This window comes from Macrosteles quadrilineatus, unplaced genomic scaffold (genome assembly GCF_028750875.1).
Source record: "Macrosteles quadrilineatus isolate MER2022 unplaced genomic scaffold, UCM_ALF_1.0 Scaffold_9__3_contigs__length_116548681, whole genome shotgun sequence".
NCBI classification, from domain to species: Eukaryota; Metazoa; Arthropoda; class Insecta; order Hemiptera; family Cicadellidae; genus Macrosteles; species Macrosteles quadrilineatus.
In genome coordinates, this window is record NW_026542602.1 from 78,636,105 (window position 1) to 78,650,675 (window position 14,571).

The 14,571-nt window shown below is 36.9% G+C and overlaps 2 protein-coding genes across 2 annotated transcripts in view; both read right to left on the bottom strand.

Annotated features, from left to right (window-relative positions):
* LOC129002972 (nuclear cap-binding protein subunit 1) overlaps nucleotides 1-4,092 on the bottom strand; it is a 51,153-nt gene extending 47,061 nt beyond the window's left edge. The window contains exon 1 of the mRNA XM_054431127.1: nucleotides 3,889-4,092. Within this exon, the coding sequence (XP_054287102.1) occupies nucleotides 3,889-3,928 (40 nt within the window). The 5' untranslated portion in view covers nucleotides 3,929-4,092. The remainder of the gene's footprint in view (nucleotides 1-3,888) is intronic.
* A 7,524-nt stretch (nucleotides 4,093-11,616) lies between these two features.
* The window catches only part of LOC129002946 (uncharacterized), a 45,302-nt gene continuing 42,347 nt past the window's right edge, over nucleotides 11,617-14,571 (bottom strand). Inside the window, exon 2 of the mRNA XM_054431081.1 lies at nucleotides 11,617-13,583. Within this exon, the coding sequence (XP_054287056.1) occupies nucleotides 12,654-13,583 (930 nt within the window). The 3' untranslated portion in view covers nucleotides 11,617-12,653. The remainder of the gene's footprint in view (nucleotides 13,584-14,571) is intronic.

Consider the following 14,571-nt stretch of genomic DNA (forward strand, 5'->3'; position numbering starts at 1 on the left):
ACCGGACAAGAAAGTGAGCTAATAAAAACGTTTTAAAATTAGCTGGTGTCATGGCACTTATACAGTAGCACCAATTCACTCGAAAGTCAGCAAACTAATGAACAGAATCGCTCTAGAACAATCGCTTCTGGGACAATGACATGGTTAGCTACTATCGCTGAGCTACTATCGCTGAGCTACTGTCGCTCAGCTACTATCGCAAGAGTCGCTTCAGGGACAATGCACCTTAACTAATGTCTATTTCTGCAAGTGAAATGACTGTTTAACCCAAAATAATTAATGAGTGCGGTTCTACGGTGGCGGGCACTAACTTAGTGGCTTCGTATGAAGGCTCCCATTTAAATCAATGTCTCGCTACGAGTTGCCACCACTGCAGTTGCCGCTAGCAATTGCTCGAGGGGACAATGCTCGGCCACTGTGTCCTAACGGGCAACTGCAGTGGCCTCTCGTCTGAAAGCCCCCATTTGTAAAAATGTTTTAAGCTGTGACGGGCAACCAGTGGCCTCGTGTAAAATGGCCCTAATCCCAGAGACAAAAGAATTGGGATGTGACTGTATTCAAAGTATTTGCCAATCAGTTGAATTTCATTAGACCTGCTTTGATTTTAACTCCCTATCCCCCATTCCAAGTTCCCTGTAGGCCTACAGTAACTTATAGAATAAGTTAGGCTAAGCTATAAGCTATGTTTCAAGCTATTTCAGAAGGCTTATCTTAATGTAGGGTAGAAGGGGGGAATTGGGTACTAGGTTTTGTAAAATGTACTTTGTATGCTAAAACAAATTGAATCACTTTACAACTTTTATGCCTTCATTTAAAGGCTTCCAATAGACATCTTTTCACTTATTTTCAGACCTGCAAGTGGTTTTGTTCTATAAAAAAATATATATATATTTCATACCCAATCACCCCAAAGGGGGGAATTGGGTACTACACCTATTATACATTAAAATGACCTATTAAAAATTCTGGGAAAATGGGTGTTATTAAGAAAACACAAATAAGCATTTTGAGACAAGTTTTAGTCTCTTATCATTATTTTTGACAATTTTATAGAGCGTTAAAGTTAATTTTTGAAAACTTTGCAGTTTTTCAAAGATATTTCTTTGTAATAAATCCTTATAACCTAGGGTTGTAAAAATTGTATTAACTTAATTGTAGCTTCTTAGACATACTTAAACATAAAACAAGTTAGATTATTCTAACTTATTACAAAAAAAAAGTTATAAGAAGACTAAACTTTGAAAAACTTTTTTGGTCTTCTGCCTCTAAGCCGATGTTACGGGGCAATTGGGTACTAAGCCATAATTTCTTTAATATTCAATGCATAGAAGTCATACCAACCTAAAGCAATTCTTAACTACCCCCTAAAAGCATAAGTTATTCTAACTAAAAAAAAAAAAAACAGATGTATTGTTATCAGGCAAAAAATCTAGTACCCATTTTCCCATGAGGGGGCAATTGGGTACTAACATTTTCAACCCCTAAAAAATACACTTAAAAGTCAATTTAAAAATTCCTAAACTTCAGAAAATTACTATTAGGCCTAGTATATGTATACTTTGCTCTTATGAGATAAAAGTAAATATTTTGCAGTAACTGAAATTTTTATAGTGTTTCCAAGGTTACTCGGGCCAAGTTTGATAGGCACTTTAAAAATTGAAAAACGTAAGGGGTGAACAAACTATTTTTACTTTCTCCCCCTATACCATAGTATATGGAGAAAGTATTGTTTTCGTCAAAATTTTCGAGTTTGAGTTTTGAGTGGATATATTCGTTTTGGGTCCCACTGGACCTAAAAAAGTGGTTTTCGAAGTGATGTCTGTGTGTGTGTGTGTGTGTGTGTGTGTGTGTGTGTGTGTGTGTGTGTGTGTGTGTGTGTGTGTGTGTGTGTGTGTCTGTGTGTCTGGATGTGTACAGAGCTAGAGACCACACCTGTGGTCCGATTTCGATGAAATTTGGTATGTAGGTTTTAATCCATGGTATCTCCAGGCGTTTTTTTTCATTTTTTTGAAATTTTGATTTTTAATGGGAATTTTTCCATAAAAACCCATAAAAAACCGGAAAAAACAGATTTTCTCAAAAATGGCCCGAACGATTTTGATAAAAATTTAGTATGTTGTAGCCCTTTAAATTCTAAATAAAATGGTACAAACCCCATATCTGTAAAAATTACGGTTCAAAAGTTATGGTCAAATATGTTATTTTCCCATAAAAACCCCATAAAATAACAAAAAAAAAGGATTTTAGAAAAACATCCGGTTTTGATTTAACATAGTAGGCCTATGTTATACTCCTTACAGTTTAGATAGTTTTTTTTTTAATTTTTTGGACATTTTTATTTTTAATGGGGATTTTCCCATAAAAACCCCATAAAATAACGAAAAAATATGATTTTCCCAAAAATGGCCCGAACGATTTTGATAAAAATTTAGTATGTTATAGTCCTTTATATTCTGAACAAAATGGTAGGGTACAAATCACATTTCTGTAAAAATTACGGTTCAAAAGTTATTGTAAATTATGTCATTTTACCATAAAACCCCCTTAAAATAACAGAAAAATCGGATTTCCCCAAAAATGGCCCGAACGATTTTGAAAAAAATTTAGCATGTTATAATCCTTTAAATTCTGAACAAAATTGTACAAATTTAATCTCATTTGCGTATACAGTTATTTACTCTCACCACTTACACATAATAAAGGTTTTTGACAAACTTATGGGAGAAAGTATGTGTCAGAATGCTGATACCGTTTATTTAACTCGTTTCAATTTCAAGATAACAACCTAAAATAAATTTGAGGTTTATAAAACATACCGTAACTAGCTATCACTACAGATTTTGTAATTCTTTCTAATAAAAGGCATGTATTTTTTAAAAAAATTCAAAAAAGTTCATACCCAATTACCCCTAATACCCAATTCCCCCCTTCTACCCTACATGATGAGATAACTGTACTGTAGCTTTAGGCCCAGCACACACGGTGTGACTGTTTTACAACAACTGTTGCAAACAAGATGTGTCTGAAACCAGTTTGCAACTGAAACAAAGCTTCTGCCCGCACAATTTTTGAAAACTTTGCAGTTTTTCAAAGATATTTCTTTGTAATAAATCCGCACACGGTGTGACTGTTTTACAACTACAGTTGCGTCTATTGTGCAATCAGTGGAGTGTCAATTTAGTGCAGTTACGTTGTTTTAAGGCTTAATATACGCTTTTATACGCTTAAGTTACTACGTCGGAATCAGACGAAGAAGACGTTATTAGCTGTTATCAATACCGAAGACAGCGAAGGGTACAGAGAGAGCATTGGGTTCACTCTCATTTGAGCAAGACTGTTAGTACTAGGCTGTTTGTAGCAGCTAGAGCTAGGCTAGTCGGATAGGAAATTATAAACACTAAAAACACTAGGCCTATAAGGCTGTCAAAATACCACCAAACACCACAAAAACACCCCGTGGTCTCGTGCAACTGAAGTCTGCAACGCAACTGCAACGTCGGGCCCACAGTTGTATGTGAGGTTTCAAACATTTTTTGAAATCGCATACAACCAGTTGCGTCGTGTGCGCTTCCCCACTGCAATACATTGCCGACTGCCGAGGTCACAAAAAAGTTGTAAAATAGTCACACCGTGTGCGCTGGGCCTTAGGCTGTTGATTACTTTTTCAACACAGTTAGTAGGCCATGAGCAGGCCTAGTACCGGTAAGTAAATAGGCCTAGTAACTTACCTAACTTAAGCTAAGTTTAAACTTACTTAGGACGTAAAATGAATTTGGAATATTGACTTTTTCTGAGTTTATTGCATTCAGGCCTACAATGTGAAATATTGTGAAAAGTAACGTTACTATCAATATTGTACCTGGAATAATAAAATTAACTTATATTTACCGTATCCATCATCTTCTTCATGAGGTCTCCTTCTACTCATGATGAACTCTGTCTCACAACACAACAAAATTAAAATCGAACTGATTTACGATTAGAAGATATACTTCTAAATGTCACAAATATTTGATTTTAACACCTTTCACTACAGTAAAATGGTAATTCAGAAAAACTTTAGCGATAGCGTCATCAGTGTTTATGGATGGGAGCTGCCATCTTTCAGCTTTTTTCAGCCGACAAAATCGTCATAAGCAGTGATCACAGCCTTGCCAATATCGTTCTCCACAAGATCCTTAAGTAATGTACACACACTGTGTACACATGTAACAAAAAATGTGAATAGTGAATGACAACATAAACATCTAATACATAATTCTTACTCTAAACTATAGTCCTCACCACCCTAACTTGAGGCAGCCCAAGGCCCCACGCTGTATATCTAGTGCGAACTTGGGCTGCCTCAAGTTAGGGTGGCGAGGACTATATCAGTCATAGAAACAGTTGTTGCACTAAAGAGCGTCTGCGCAGTCCGCAGTCATTATGATGTATCATAGACGTTTGTTATTACTGCTATTATATGCTATTAATGTTAATGTCCGATGGTGTGGGAGGTCAACCATTACAGCCACGGGCGCCTTAAAGGTGGCCGTTGTTACAGCTATGTCTCAGTTCTCTGCCACGGCCGCCTTTAAGGTGACCGTGACTCTGCTCGGCCCTTTTGAGGCCAAGGAAGGAATCCACTGCACTAACTCTTGCAGTTTTGAGAAAGGCTTTCGACTGTGTAACCCATACTCTATGGTGTCGTATTGCGAGCGCCGAGTGGAGGAGCACCGCGGCTAAATTATTAGTGTGATCGCCGAAGCGATAAATCTTGTATGGGTCTGCTCAATGAAGCAAAAGTGACTAGGTTAACACGAGCCTCTATGGTAGGGCTTATCCACGGCCGCCTTTTACTCCAGGCCGCGGCCTTCGAAGTGGCAACGTCGCAAGTGGTGTTGTAACAGCTGCTTTGTTTGGAAGCAGCTAATGGTATTTGTGTATTTACGAAAGATTGGTTACTGGACTATGACCATATTGACTCTACTTAAAATGTACAGATCTAGATTTTTAAATCATATTGTTTTGGTTTTCAATTCTGTATGCTTTATTTTTTAACATTTTAATAAAATTTATGTTCTTATATATTTAAATTTAAATCAATAAAGTGCAAATTTATAAGATGATGTCACCTGTCTGCCATGTTATCTTATGGGACGTCTGTCACTAAACAACACCACTTGCGACCTTGTCAATTCAACCAGGCCGCGGCCTGTAGTCAAAGGCGGCCGTGGCGTATCCCAACTCCGCGCGGTGGTCACTTCGGGTCCCCCACGGCACATGTCCAAGTACGGAGAGCCAGCTGTTATGTTAGGTTTGGTCAGGTTAGGTAAGGTAAGATTAGGTCAATAGTAAACTTGTATTCTATTATTATTAGGTATAAGAACACTCTAAAAACACTAAGTATAAAAACAGGTTTTAAAAGCTCACATATATGGAAGCAGATGCGCCTGGAATAACATGGATAATTTGTGGGGCGCTCACCCCACGTAACCTACTCTATACTGATCAAAAAACTTTGAGCCTACGGTCTAAATGGTCAAGTACTTTCCACCCTCAATTACTATCTGTCCGGTAGGAGGCAAATTTTAACACTTGATGGCCATCAAGTGTTGCATTTGCCCCGGGGCAAATGCAAACCCGCTGGCCATTAAGCTTGGAGTGCTTCAGGGCTATGTAATCGGATCCTACCCTGTGCCTAGTCCTCATAAATGATCTTTTGGTTTGTTAGGCAACACATATCTTTCTTTTTTTTTTGCTGACGACACCATACCATCTTTGCCAGCAGAAACAACCCAGAGGGTATCCCAGGAGCGAGTATCTGACACCTTCAGTGTTGCTAAGCAGTATTATAAAGCAGTTGTTTTCGTCAAATAAACTAAGCCTAAACGAAGCCAATACCTAAGCAATTACGTGCAGTCTCAGCTCTAGCTTGACAAAATGACCTAAATGAGGTTAATTAAGATGCTGGCATTGACTACATTGTGTTCTGGGCTTCACCCTAGAACTGAAACTTACCTGGATGAGCCATTAAGACAAAAACTGCCTTAAACATGCTCGGGTGACTTTTATACTTAGACATCTAAAACCTTTAAGAAGCATCATCAAAGTGAACTATTTGCAATCTTTCACGTTTCACGCCTACATCGTGTATGGCCTCTTGCTGCATGGACATTCCTCTGGATATAAGAGCATTATTCTCCAGCAGGAAAAAAACTCTAAGGCTGATCGATTCTCTGCTGAATACCTCTAGACTATAGTCGGCCTATTTGTGGCAGACTGGGTATATTCATAGACAAAAATATTGAATCTTTTAACTTTACTTTATACTTTATACTTTCTTATGAAATGGCGACCATACTATGTAGGTATTTTAAGCCAAGTATGAATGGAGATGAGTGTAGGATGAGTGGCGCGATCTTGTAGTCTTGTTAGTGACTAAGGCCGACATTCCTTAGACACAGCTGTTAATTAATAGCCCAAACAGCTAATGGCAACTAAGGGACCTACAGTTTATAGTGGAATCCGAACCACATTTTTTCCTTGTAGTAAACGAATTGGTCTATTTATTATGATACTGGACTTCAACTAAATTCAAAATATAAGTTGATCCGATAAATTCTAACTACAGTCCTTTTTGTCGATGCTCACTAAAATTAAATAATTCACTAAAAGATACTCTTGGAATCAAAATTAAGATTTCAAAACGTCATAATGTATTTTGTGATTAAATGTTTTCACTGGGTATTTATTTGACGAGAATACTGTTTTATTTGGAGCTCTTTGAATTAATTTTGTTGATGTTGCTTTAAGTGTTTCCTACACATCTCAAAAAGAGTTAGACATGCCATGCTATGACAATCACCACCACAAGAATGTTGGTTTGGTGCTCAAATCTGTGCCTCGACGGTTGCAGACTTTATAGCCTATTTTATGGCTGTGTTATGGGTGTTTTATGGTGTTCTCCTTGTCATCCAAATAATAATCGTTATTTGCACATCTCTTAATGCAGCACTTTGAGAAGACTAAGTTAGTTTACCTTACAAATTAATGTTTAAACAGTTTTATTAATATAAACGGTTTGAAAATTATCAAACCTGTTTTATTTAATTAAAACCAATGCCAAATCAGTCTCCGATGTTTATAATAGTTTACGCAACGATTGCGTAAAGGTAGGGTTAACGACGCAAGTTGAATGTACGGCCTAGGCGTGTGCATAAAACATTTCTACGAGTATCGTTAACACTATTTATGCGAGTTGCGTACACCATTTTAGATACCACAGTGTTTTAATTACTAAAAATCACTACTCATATATTCTGTAAACAATCGCATGTATGGTTGGATGGTTTGTAGCATATTTGTATGTTGCATTTTTGTCAATAGTTCGAGATATCGATGGTATATGTACAACACAATCCTAATCGTAATAGACGTAGAATTATTGAATCACTTGCTGTTTGTTTGCATTAGCAAAATTAAAAACAAGTAGAAAGTTGTTTTGAGAGGTTAAATCTTTACATGAAAAGTATTTTCGTATTGTATCTCAGTTGCCAATTGTTCAATATGACGAAAAATATAGTTCATACCACAGGCGAAACATGTCTTTTCAACCCTCGTTCACTTTAAACGAGGTATATTACCACGAAAATATAAATATACTAGCTGTACCCTCGGGCTTTGCCCCGTTTAACTTCATAAGTATTCGCATGGCTCAATCACGTCCTGGTTGAAGTTCGTTCGCTACGCTCACTCACCTTTAGGTTGGAGCTCGTTCGCTGCGCTCACTTGCCTTCAGGTTAGCTCGTTCGCTACGCTAACTCGCCTCCAGGTTGAAGTTCGTTCGCTACGCTCACTCACCTTTTGCTTGCAAATTAGCTGTTGTCATAAATTAAAAAAAAATGATAGTGCTGCACCCTGTTGGTAATCCTTGTAACTTTAATGCTATTGAACATCATAGAATAGAACTAACTTGTTTAATTGAAACAGCTGTTAAGATTCTTTAATTCCTTTTAAATATGACAAATCATAAGGTTAACATGGGAAACTCCAGAGCCACTGGGGCGGAGCCCGAGAGTCCGATCAGAATAAAAACTACATAGTTTTCCTATTTAATGCCTAAAGAATCAGTGTACCAAATTTCAGCCTCCTAGGTAAATGGGAAGTGGGAGAATTGGTGATGAGTGAGTCAGTGAGTCAGTGAGGGCTTTGCCTTTTATATATTTAGATTATCATCTTGGGTCACGATGATGAGGTATATTATTTTTACCAAGCCAGGCTTTGGTCAGATAATCTGTTTCATTGCCAGCTCTTAAGTTAATACAAGCCAAATTTTTAAGACTAGCTGAAATCCAAACCATCAAAAAGTACTTCTAAATCCCTCAGAGTCGTAATAATAAAAAACTTAAAATATCGACTCACTATCCTCTGTGTTACCCAGCTATCTTCTATCTATATATTTAATTACGTAAGCAATTCGGTCCCCGCGAAATATCTCGAGCTAGGAAAAAGGTAGCATGGCTGTTGAGATTCATTTTAAAGCTATTGAATTCATTTTTAAGATTCAAGGACGGTGTGGAAAATATCAGAAGTGTCAAAAACTACCCCTGCTCTGCCCAACAGGCCGTCAAAGATCCAGTAATTTTTTTTATGGAAGTACACTGCTAAAGTGTTTCTATAAGCTGTTTTAAATATACCAGCTGATGTTAACGTTGCGTATTTGTTTGTTATTATTTTTATTTTAGTGTTCTGTATTTAGGTTAGAATGGTAATGGAGTGCTGAAATGTAGGCTATCGTAGGGAAGACTGCGACTACGAAGGTGAGTACAATATTGTAGGAAATGTGCACTTACAACGGTGAAGGGCAGCTTATAGCTCCTATGGGCCACTAGTTAGTTTTAAAGTTAGACTGTAAAATGAATCTAAGCTCTCTTTAACATAATTCCCTTTAGAGCATTTTATCATCTGCAATATTTGTGTAGGCCTATGTTTATTTATCATAAAACATGTCTCTAAAGTATGTTGCTTGTGCAACTGCCTTTGTTACATACTAAAACACTTCAAAATTATATATCGTAGCCTACTGCGCTGCTTTCGGGGTTGATTATTTAAAAAGTCACGTGATCAGTAAAAACTTTAATTCTCTACTATCACTAATAATAAAACCAAAACGAGTGTGACTTTTCAAGCTCTGTATCGCGTGGTATCAAAACGAGGGAGAGAAAGAGGTAGTCACAAAAACAGATATTGACGACGTTAACAAACAAATCAGACGATATGCAGGGGGTGGAAGGGGGTCCAATACACTGTGTGTATGGGATGGAGATCGGGCTGTGTGATGACATGTATCTACAAAACCATCCTTGATGTCTGCTTTTTGTGTGCTAGTATTACATTGTTTAGAACTATAGATATGACAAAGTAAATGGCTATATAGAAATAAAGGAAAGAGACAAGTATCGTGTTAATGCATTCAAAATAGATCTATAAGGTTTTACAATAGCGTAATCTCGATCAACAATATTGTAGCCTAGTGATGATATCAGAATCCGAATATTTTTTGAAGTTAATTGTAGATTGCGATAATAAATTTATATTTAGTGAGTTATAGTGGTGATAAGCTAAATGTATGGAATCCACTGGGGCTGTTCTACGAACAACTTCACACGCTTCAAGTTGTCATTGTCATCATTAAAAGTCCAGACATTTTCACACATATTTCCCAAATATTGTTCACAATTGAAATGTTCATAAAACCCCCGGGGTAAATAATGGGGACAACGGATTCAAATAAAAACTGGATTAACGATTTTATAAAAAATTATTATATCATTAGCTGATGTACCCGTGCTGCGCAACGGGAAGACCACCTAATCCAAACACTTGTTCGAATTTATAAAAAAAAAACCACCAAAAGTTTATACAAAAAAATTATAACCTACATTGTAGTCCAACTGTTTACATGAAAATATATCAATAACACTATTTTTCATAACTTACTTACTAACTGCTGTATCCCACATGGCAATTGGCCTCCCCAACACACTACCTCCACACCTTTTGAAAAGTTCTTTAAATAAAATTATATTGAATTTAAAGCAATTTTGTTACAAAAATTATAGGCTATTATATATTATGAAATTAGGTTATTTGAAAATTTCTATATTATATTGTTTCGAATCAATTACCCATTGGTCTGTTTGGTCATATATTATACAAGGTTTGATAAATTGACATATTGATACAAAGAAAACATATGGTGAAAGTTAAATCATTCTATTAAAAATATAAGTGGAAATATTGAATTGTTACACCCGTACACTCTTCTCAATATTTTGTTTTCAAATACTATATAATTTTCTTTTTTTTTTTTTTTTTACTTAAAATCTAATTTTTTGGTCCAAACAGGAGAACTGGTTTGATGATGGTTTTATATATACTTTTATTTTCATAACTTACGGTTATAAAAGCTTTTTTTCATAATCAATGACATAGTTAGATTAAATAAACCTATCACATAGCCGTGTAAAATATTTTATTAAACTTATGGATCAGCTTTCTGAAATTATGAAATAAGCCTTTGGCAGTTCTGATTGTTTACATTAAAATGTCAATGCAAAGGTAAACATTGTGAATTCTCTCATGTTTCTATGGAGACCAATTATTAATATTTACTTTTGATAACCTCACCTCAAATAAAAAATGGTACAAACCCCATTCCTGTAAATTACGGTTCAAAAGTCATTGCAACTTCTGTGACTTCCCCCAAAAAAATCACAAAAATAATGGAAAAATCTATATATTTAATACGCTAGGCATATTTTGGTCATAATTGTTTTGGAGAGGTGGTACCACCGATCACCATGTCCAAGGTGTCGTTAGAAAGGTCTTAGCATGTAGTTTTGCCATCAAACAAAAAAAACTTTAGAACTCCATCAGGGCTCTGCCCCAGTGGCCTTCGGACTTCCCATGTTATTCTTAAGGGAGAAAATGTTTGTTTACATTTTAACAGATGAATACTTTGAAATTGACACTAATATTTGAAACAGCTGGTTATAGTAAAATTTTGCACAAAATCAAAACATAACCAAAAAACGCTCTACATAATGGAGACTATAAGACGTTGACCTCATGCAGTTTTTATTGCAGTAGACGAAAAATAATTTGTATTAACAATAACTCAATAATATTGTACTTTAAAAACTCCTGAAATATAACTCTTCCTCGAACTATTCACCGTAAAATTTGAACCCATTCAGTTGGTGCAGTCTTGCGGAAATTTGTAAGCATTACAGATCACTATTGTCATCTTGATCCGCAACAGATTTGGGAATTTGGGAGGGATAGAAAGGGGTAGACGGGAGGGGGGAATACCGCAACCACATGAATATACATAACGCTTCAATTAACATCCCATATCACACCTAGGGTGGGAATATTGCATGACAAACGCGGCACGTTTATCCGGGACGGGGATAAAAAATCTGCATCAGAGCGTTTTTAATCCTCATGTTCATTTATTCTTCCGAAGGTCCTCCTAAAATGGGATTAAAGCATGAACATTTTACTAAGACTTTAAACTGTCTTTGGGAAAATAAAAAGACGAATCGTTATTTTATTTTTTATTATCACGTTTGGAAGAAATAATTTATAGACAAGTATTTACATCTAAGGGTTGGTAACTATAATATATGTACAACGATAAACAACTGGAATGGTGATAAATACAAAACGTTATGTGATTCAAATAACACAGATTGTTGTATATTGCATTAACTGACTTAGAAACAGACCCTAGTTAAATATATTAATAATACTTACTGTACTTTTTTATTCGGAGTACAATTTCTTAGTAATAGTTTTACCTTGCCAACAACTATCAATATTTGGGCTAATGTCATCCTTAGTTACATATATATTTTTTACAAAGTATGTCAATAGTTGTACATTTTTTAACCAGCAGAAGACCAAACAAACAAAAAATTTATGAATCTAATGATTAATTTGTTTTGTCCAAATTGTTCGCTTTGTTTTGAAACAATAAATATACTTAAAATGCTTCTCAAACAAAAAGAGCATTTTTATGATTAGCTCTTGGTTTGACTAAAAATTAGTTGGAGTAGTTTAACAAACAATACCTAGCTTAGGTATTATAGATTGACCATTTCACCAAATTTTGCATATCCTAAGTCAATATTGACCAATTTTACCTACGCAATTTTGGCGATGTCAAGCACTTGATCTCTAAAGTGCAATATGGAATTTTACGCTTTGTTTCGTATTGAAAATTATAATCATTACTATTTGGAAGACTGTTATTTTGAAAGGTTCTTACACAAATAATTAAATCAGTAAATATTTAATTTTAACCAATGCAATCCCCAATCAGAGAGGATGTCCAATCGTAAATATTAAGCATAGTCCTAATCGTCGAAGTAACATTTAAGTTTTATCAACCACAAGCAATGATAGATTTGTAATCCAAACTATTTCAAGCAATTCAAAATGTTTTACAATAGTTGCATTTTTAAAGGTTAGCAAGAGAGTTTACAAGAACGGAGTTTCTTTAGTAGATGGAAAGCAAATTTCTTTAGACAAAACGTGTTGCCAAATGAACAAGTGAGGTAGAAGACAGTCATCTAACACACGGAGGGGAGAGTAAATGTTGAGATTCAGTCCATGACCAGAGGCTCCTGGTTGGAGTCTGATGAGTCGCTCAGTCTCGAGGTCTCATCATCATCCTCTTTGTCCCCAGAATGACCACCCGGAGAATCTTCCTGCTTCACATAGTCCACCACCAGCTCCAGTCCAATCAAAGCTCGCAGGTCCCTCACCTTCTTCTCCTCCGGAGTCAACTCTTCTTCGTCCTTATCCTTCTCTTTCTCCCCAATTTCCTGCTTCGTCTTCACGTCCTTGTAGATCTTATCTAGGTTGTTGAGAACGTAGTTGGTGCCACACGGCGATTTTTCACATTTACGCTCAGGTTGATCTCTCGGTTGGGGTACACTGAACGCTGAATTGTGCTTTCGAAAGGATAAATTAAGACCGTTTTTCTTTTCGTCTGTTTGCAAATTCAATGGCTCCAGCGGAGGAGAATCCTTCTCCACCTTTCTGTCCCAGATGTGTCCTGATACTCGCAGGTCCACGAAGAAGTGAGGGTCGAAACACTGGGGAGGTGGGGGAGGGTACATGTTCATCGGGGGGTACCACAAAGGTGCGGTTGGAGGGGGGAGGATCTGCTCGTTGTTTGGTATCGGAGGAAGAAGATTACTCGGAGGTAGAAGAAAGTTCTGTGGCTCTTTCGGAGGAGTTTCTGGAGCTTTTGGGGGCGACGGAGGTGGTTTGGGGTGGGTAGTGAGTTCTAGGGGTTTGTCATTAGGAGAGGGTCGAGCTTCCTTCCACGAGCGCTTACGACCGCGGCGGGGCTGCCCCTGGGGTGAGCTGCGAGCCTGGACGAAGCTGCGAAGCATTTCACTGAAGAAGAAGCTGTTCGTGAGCGGCATCGTGTAGAGGTAGGGTGGTGTGGCTGCTAGCAGTCTGGACACGAGGTCTGCTGGACGCAGATCTGCTGGAGACTTGAGTGACGTCTCCCCACCAGACACCTGCAACAAGAGTCAGTACACTGTTAGCTAAATATAAGTACTTCTTTTCCTTCTACAGGACGTAAAGACTTGGCCCAGTTATCCTTGATCATTTGGCTGCTCCGAATGTCCTGCCTAAAGAACCTTTTTACATATAGGTCAATAAAAAGGTATGCGACGTATCACACGTTTATCTTTAATTTATATTTAAGCTAGACTAGGTTTTTTTACTTCGCTATTATAAGATACAGTGATCTAGTGATTACGTAGCTTCCGTAAACAGTTCGCAAAATGCGTGAATACGATCTAGTACATTACTATCATATCATTAAATTCCTAATGATTGTGGTTACAACTTCACACTTAAGTACTTTGAATTAAATTGTTAAAAAGAACTTTCAAACAAGTTTATACTTCAGTCCCTGCTAACATGAAATATGACAATTATTTTCAAGATTAGGAGTTCAAATTCACTTCTGAATTGACTGAATTTGCAGGCTTCTGTTCTGAAAAGTACGACTAACGAAAAATCATAAACCTTAACATGTACGCACCTACTGAGAAATTACCTCAAATTCAATCAAACCCTGAAACATCAACATGCGTCTGTTTACAAACATTTCGAAATGACGTTGCTCAATCCTTCCAATTCATTCTGAAAGATGAATATTGTTAAGATATCTCATGACGTGACAACAAATGGTTCCAATTATGGTTCGCGTCGCCAACTCAAGTCTCGCCCCAAACGGCGCATCATTATTTTTAAACAATCCCCTCCACAATCTGCCTAATGACATCTTCCTGCACAGTTGGAAACTTTGATCGTTCACCTGTTTCCTTTCATTCCGCCTCCCTGATGTCCTATATCGCTGTGATCTGCGTTTGGCGAGATTTGGGCAAACCAAATGCTTTTTGTGCTTCGACTAAAGTTTAGAGAATGTTTGAGTTCTTGGAGGTTGATGCTTAAACCAATGTTACAGTGACCAATTCCTCCGTTGACACTAGTTTA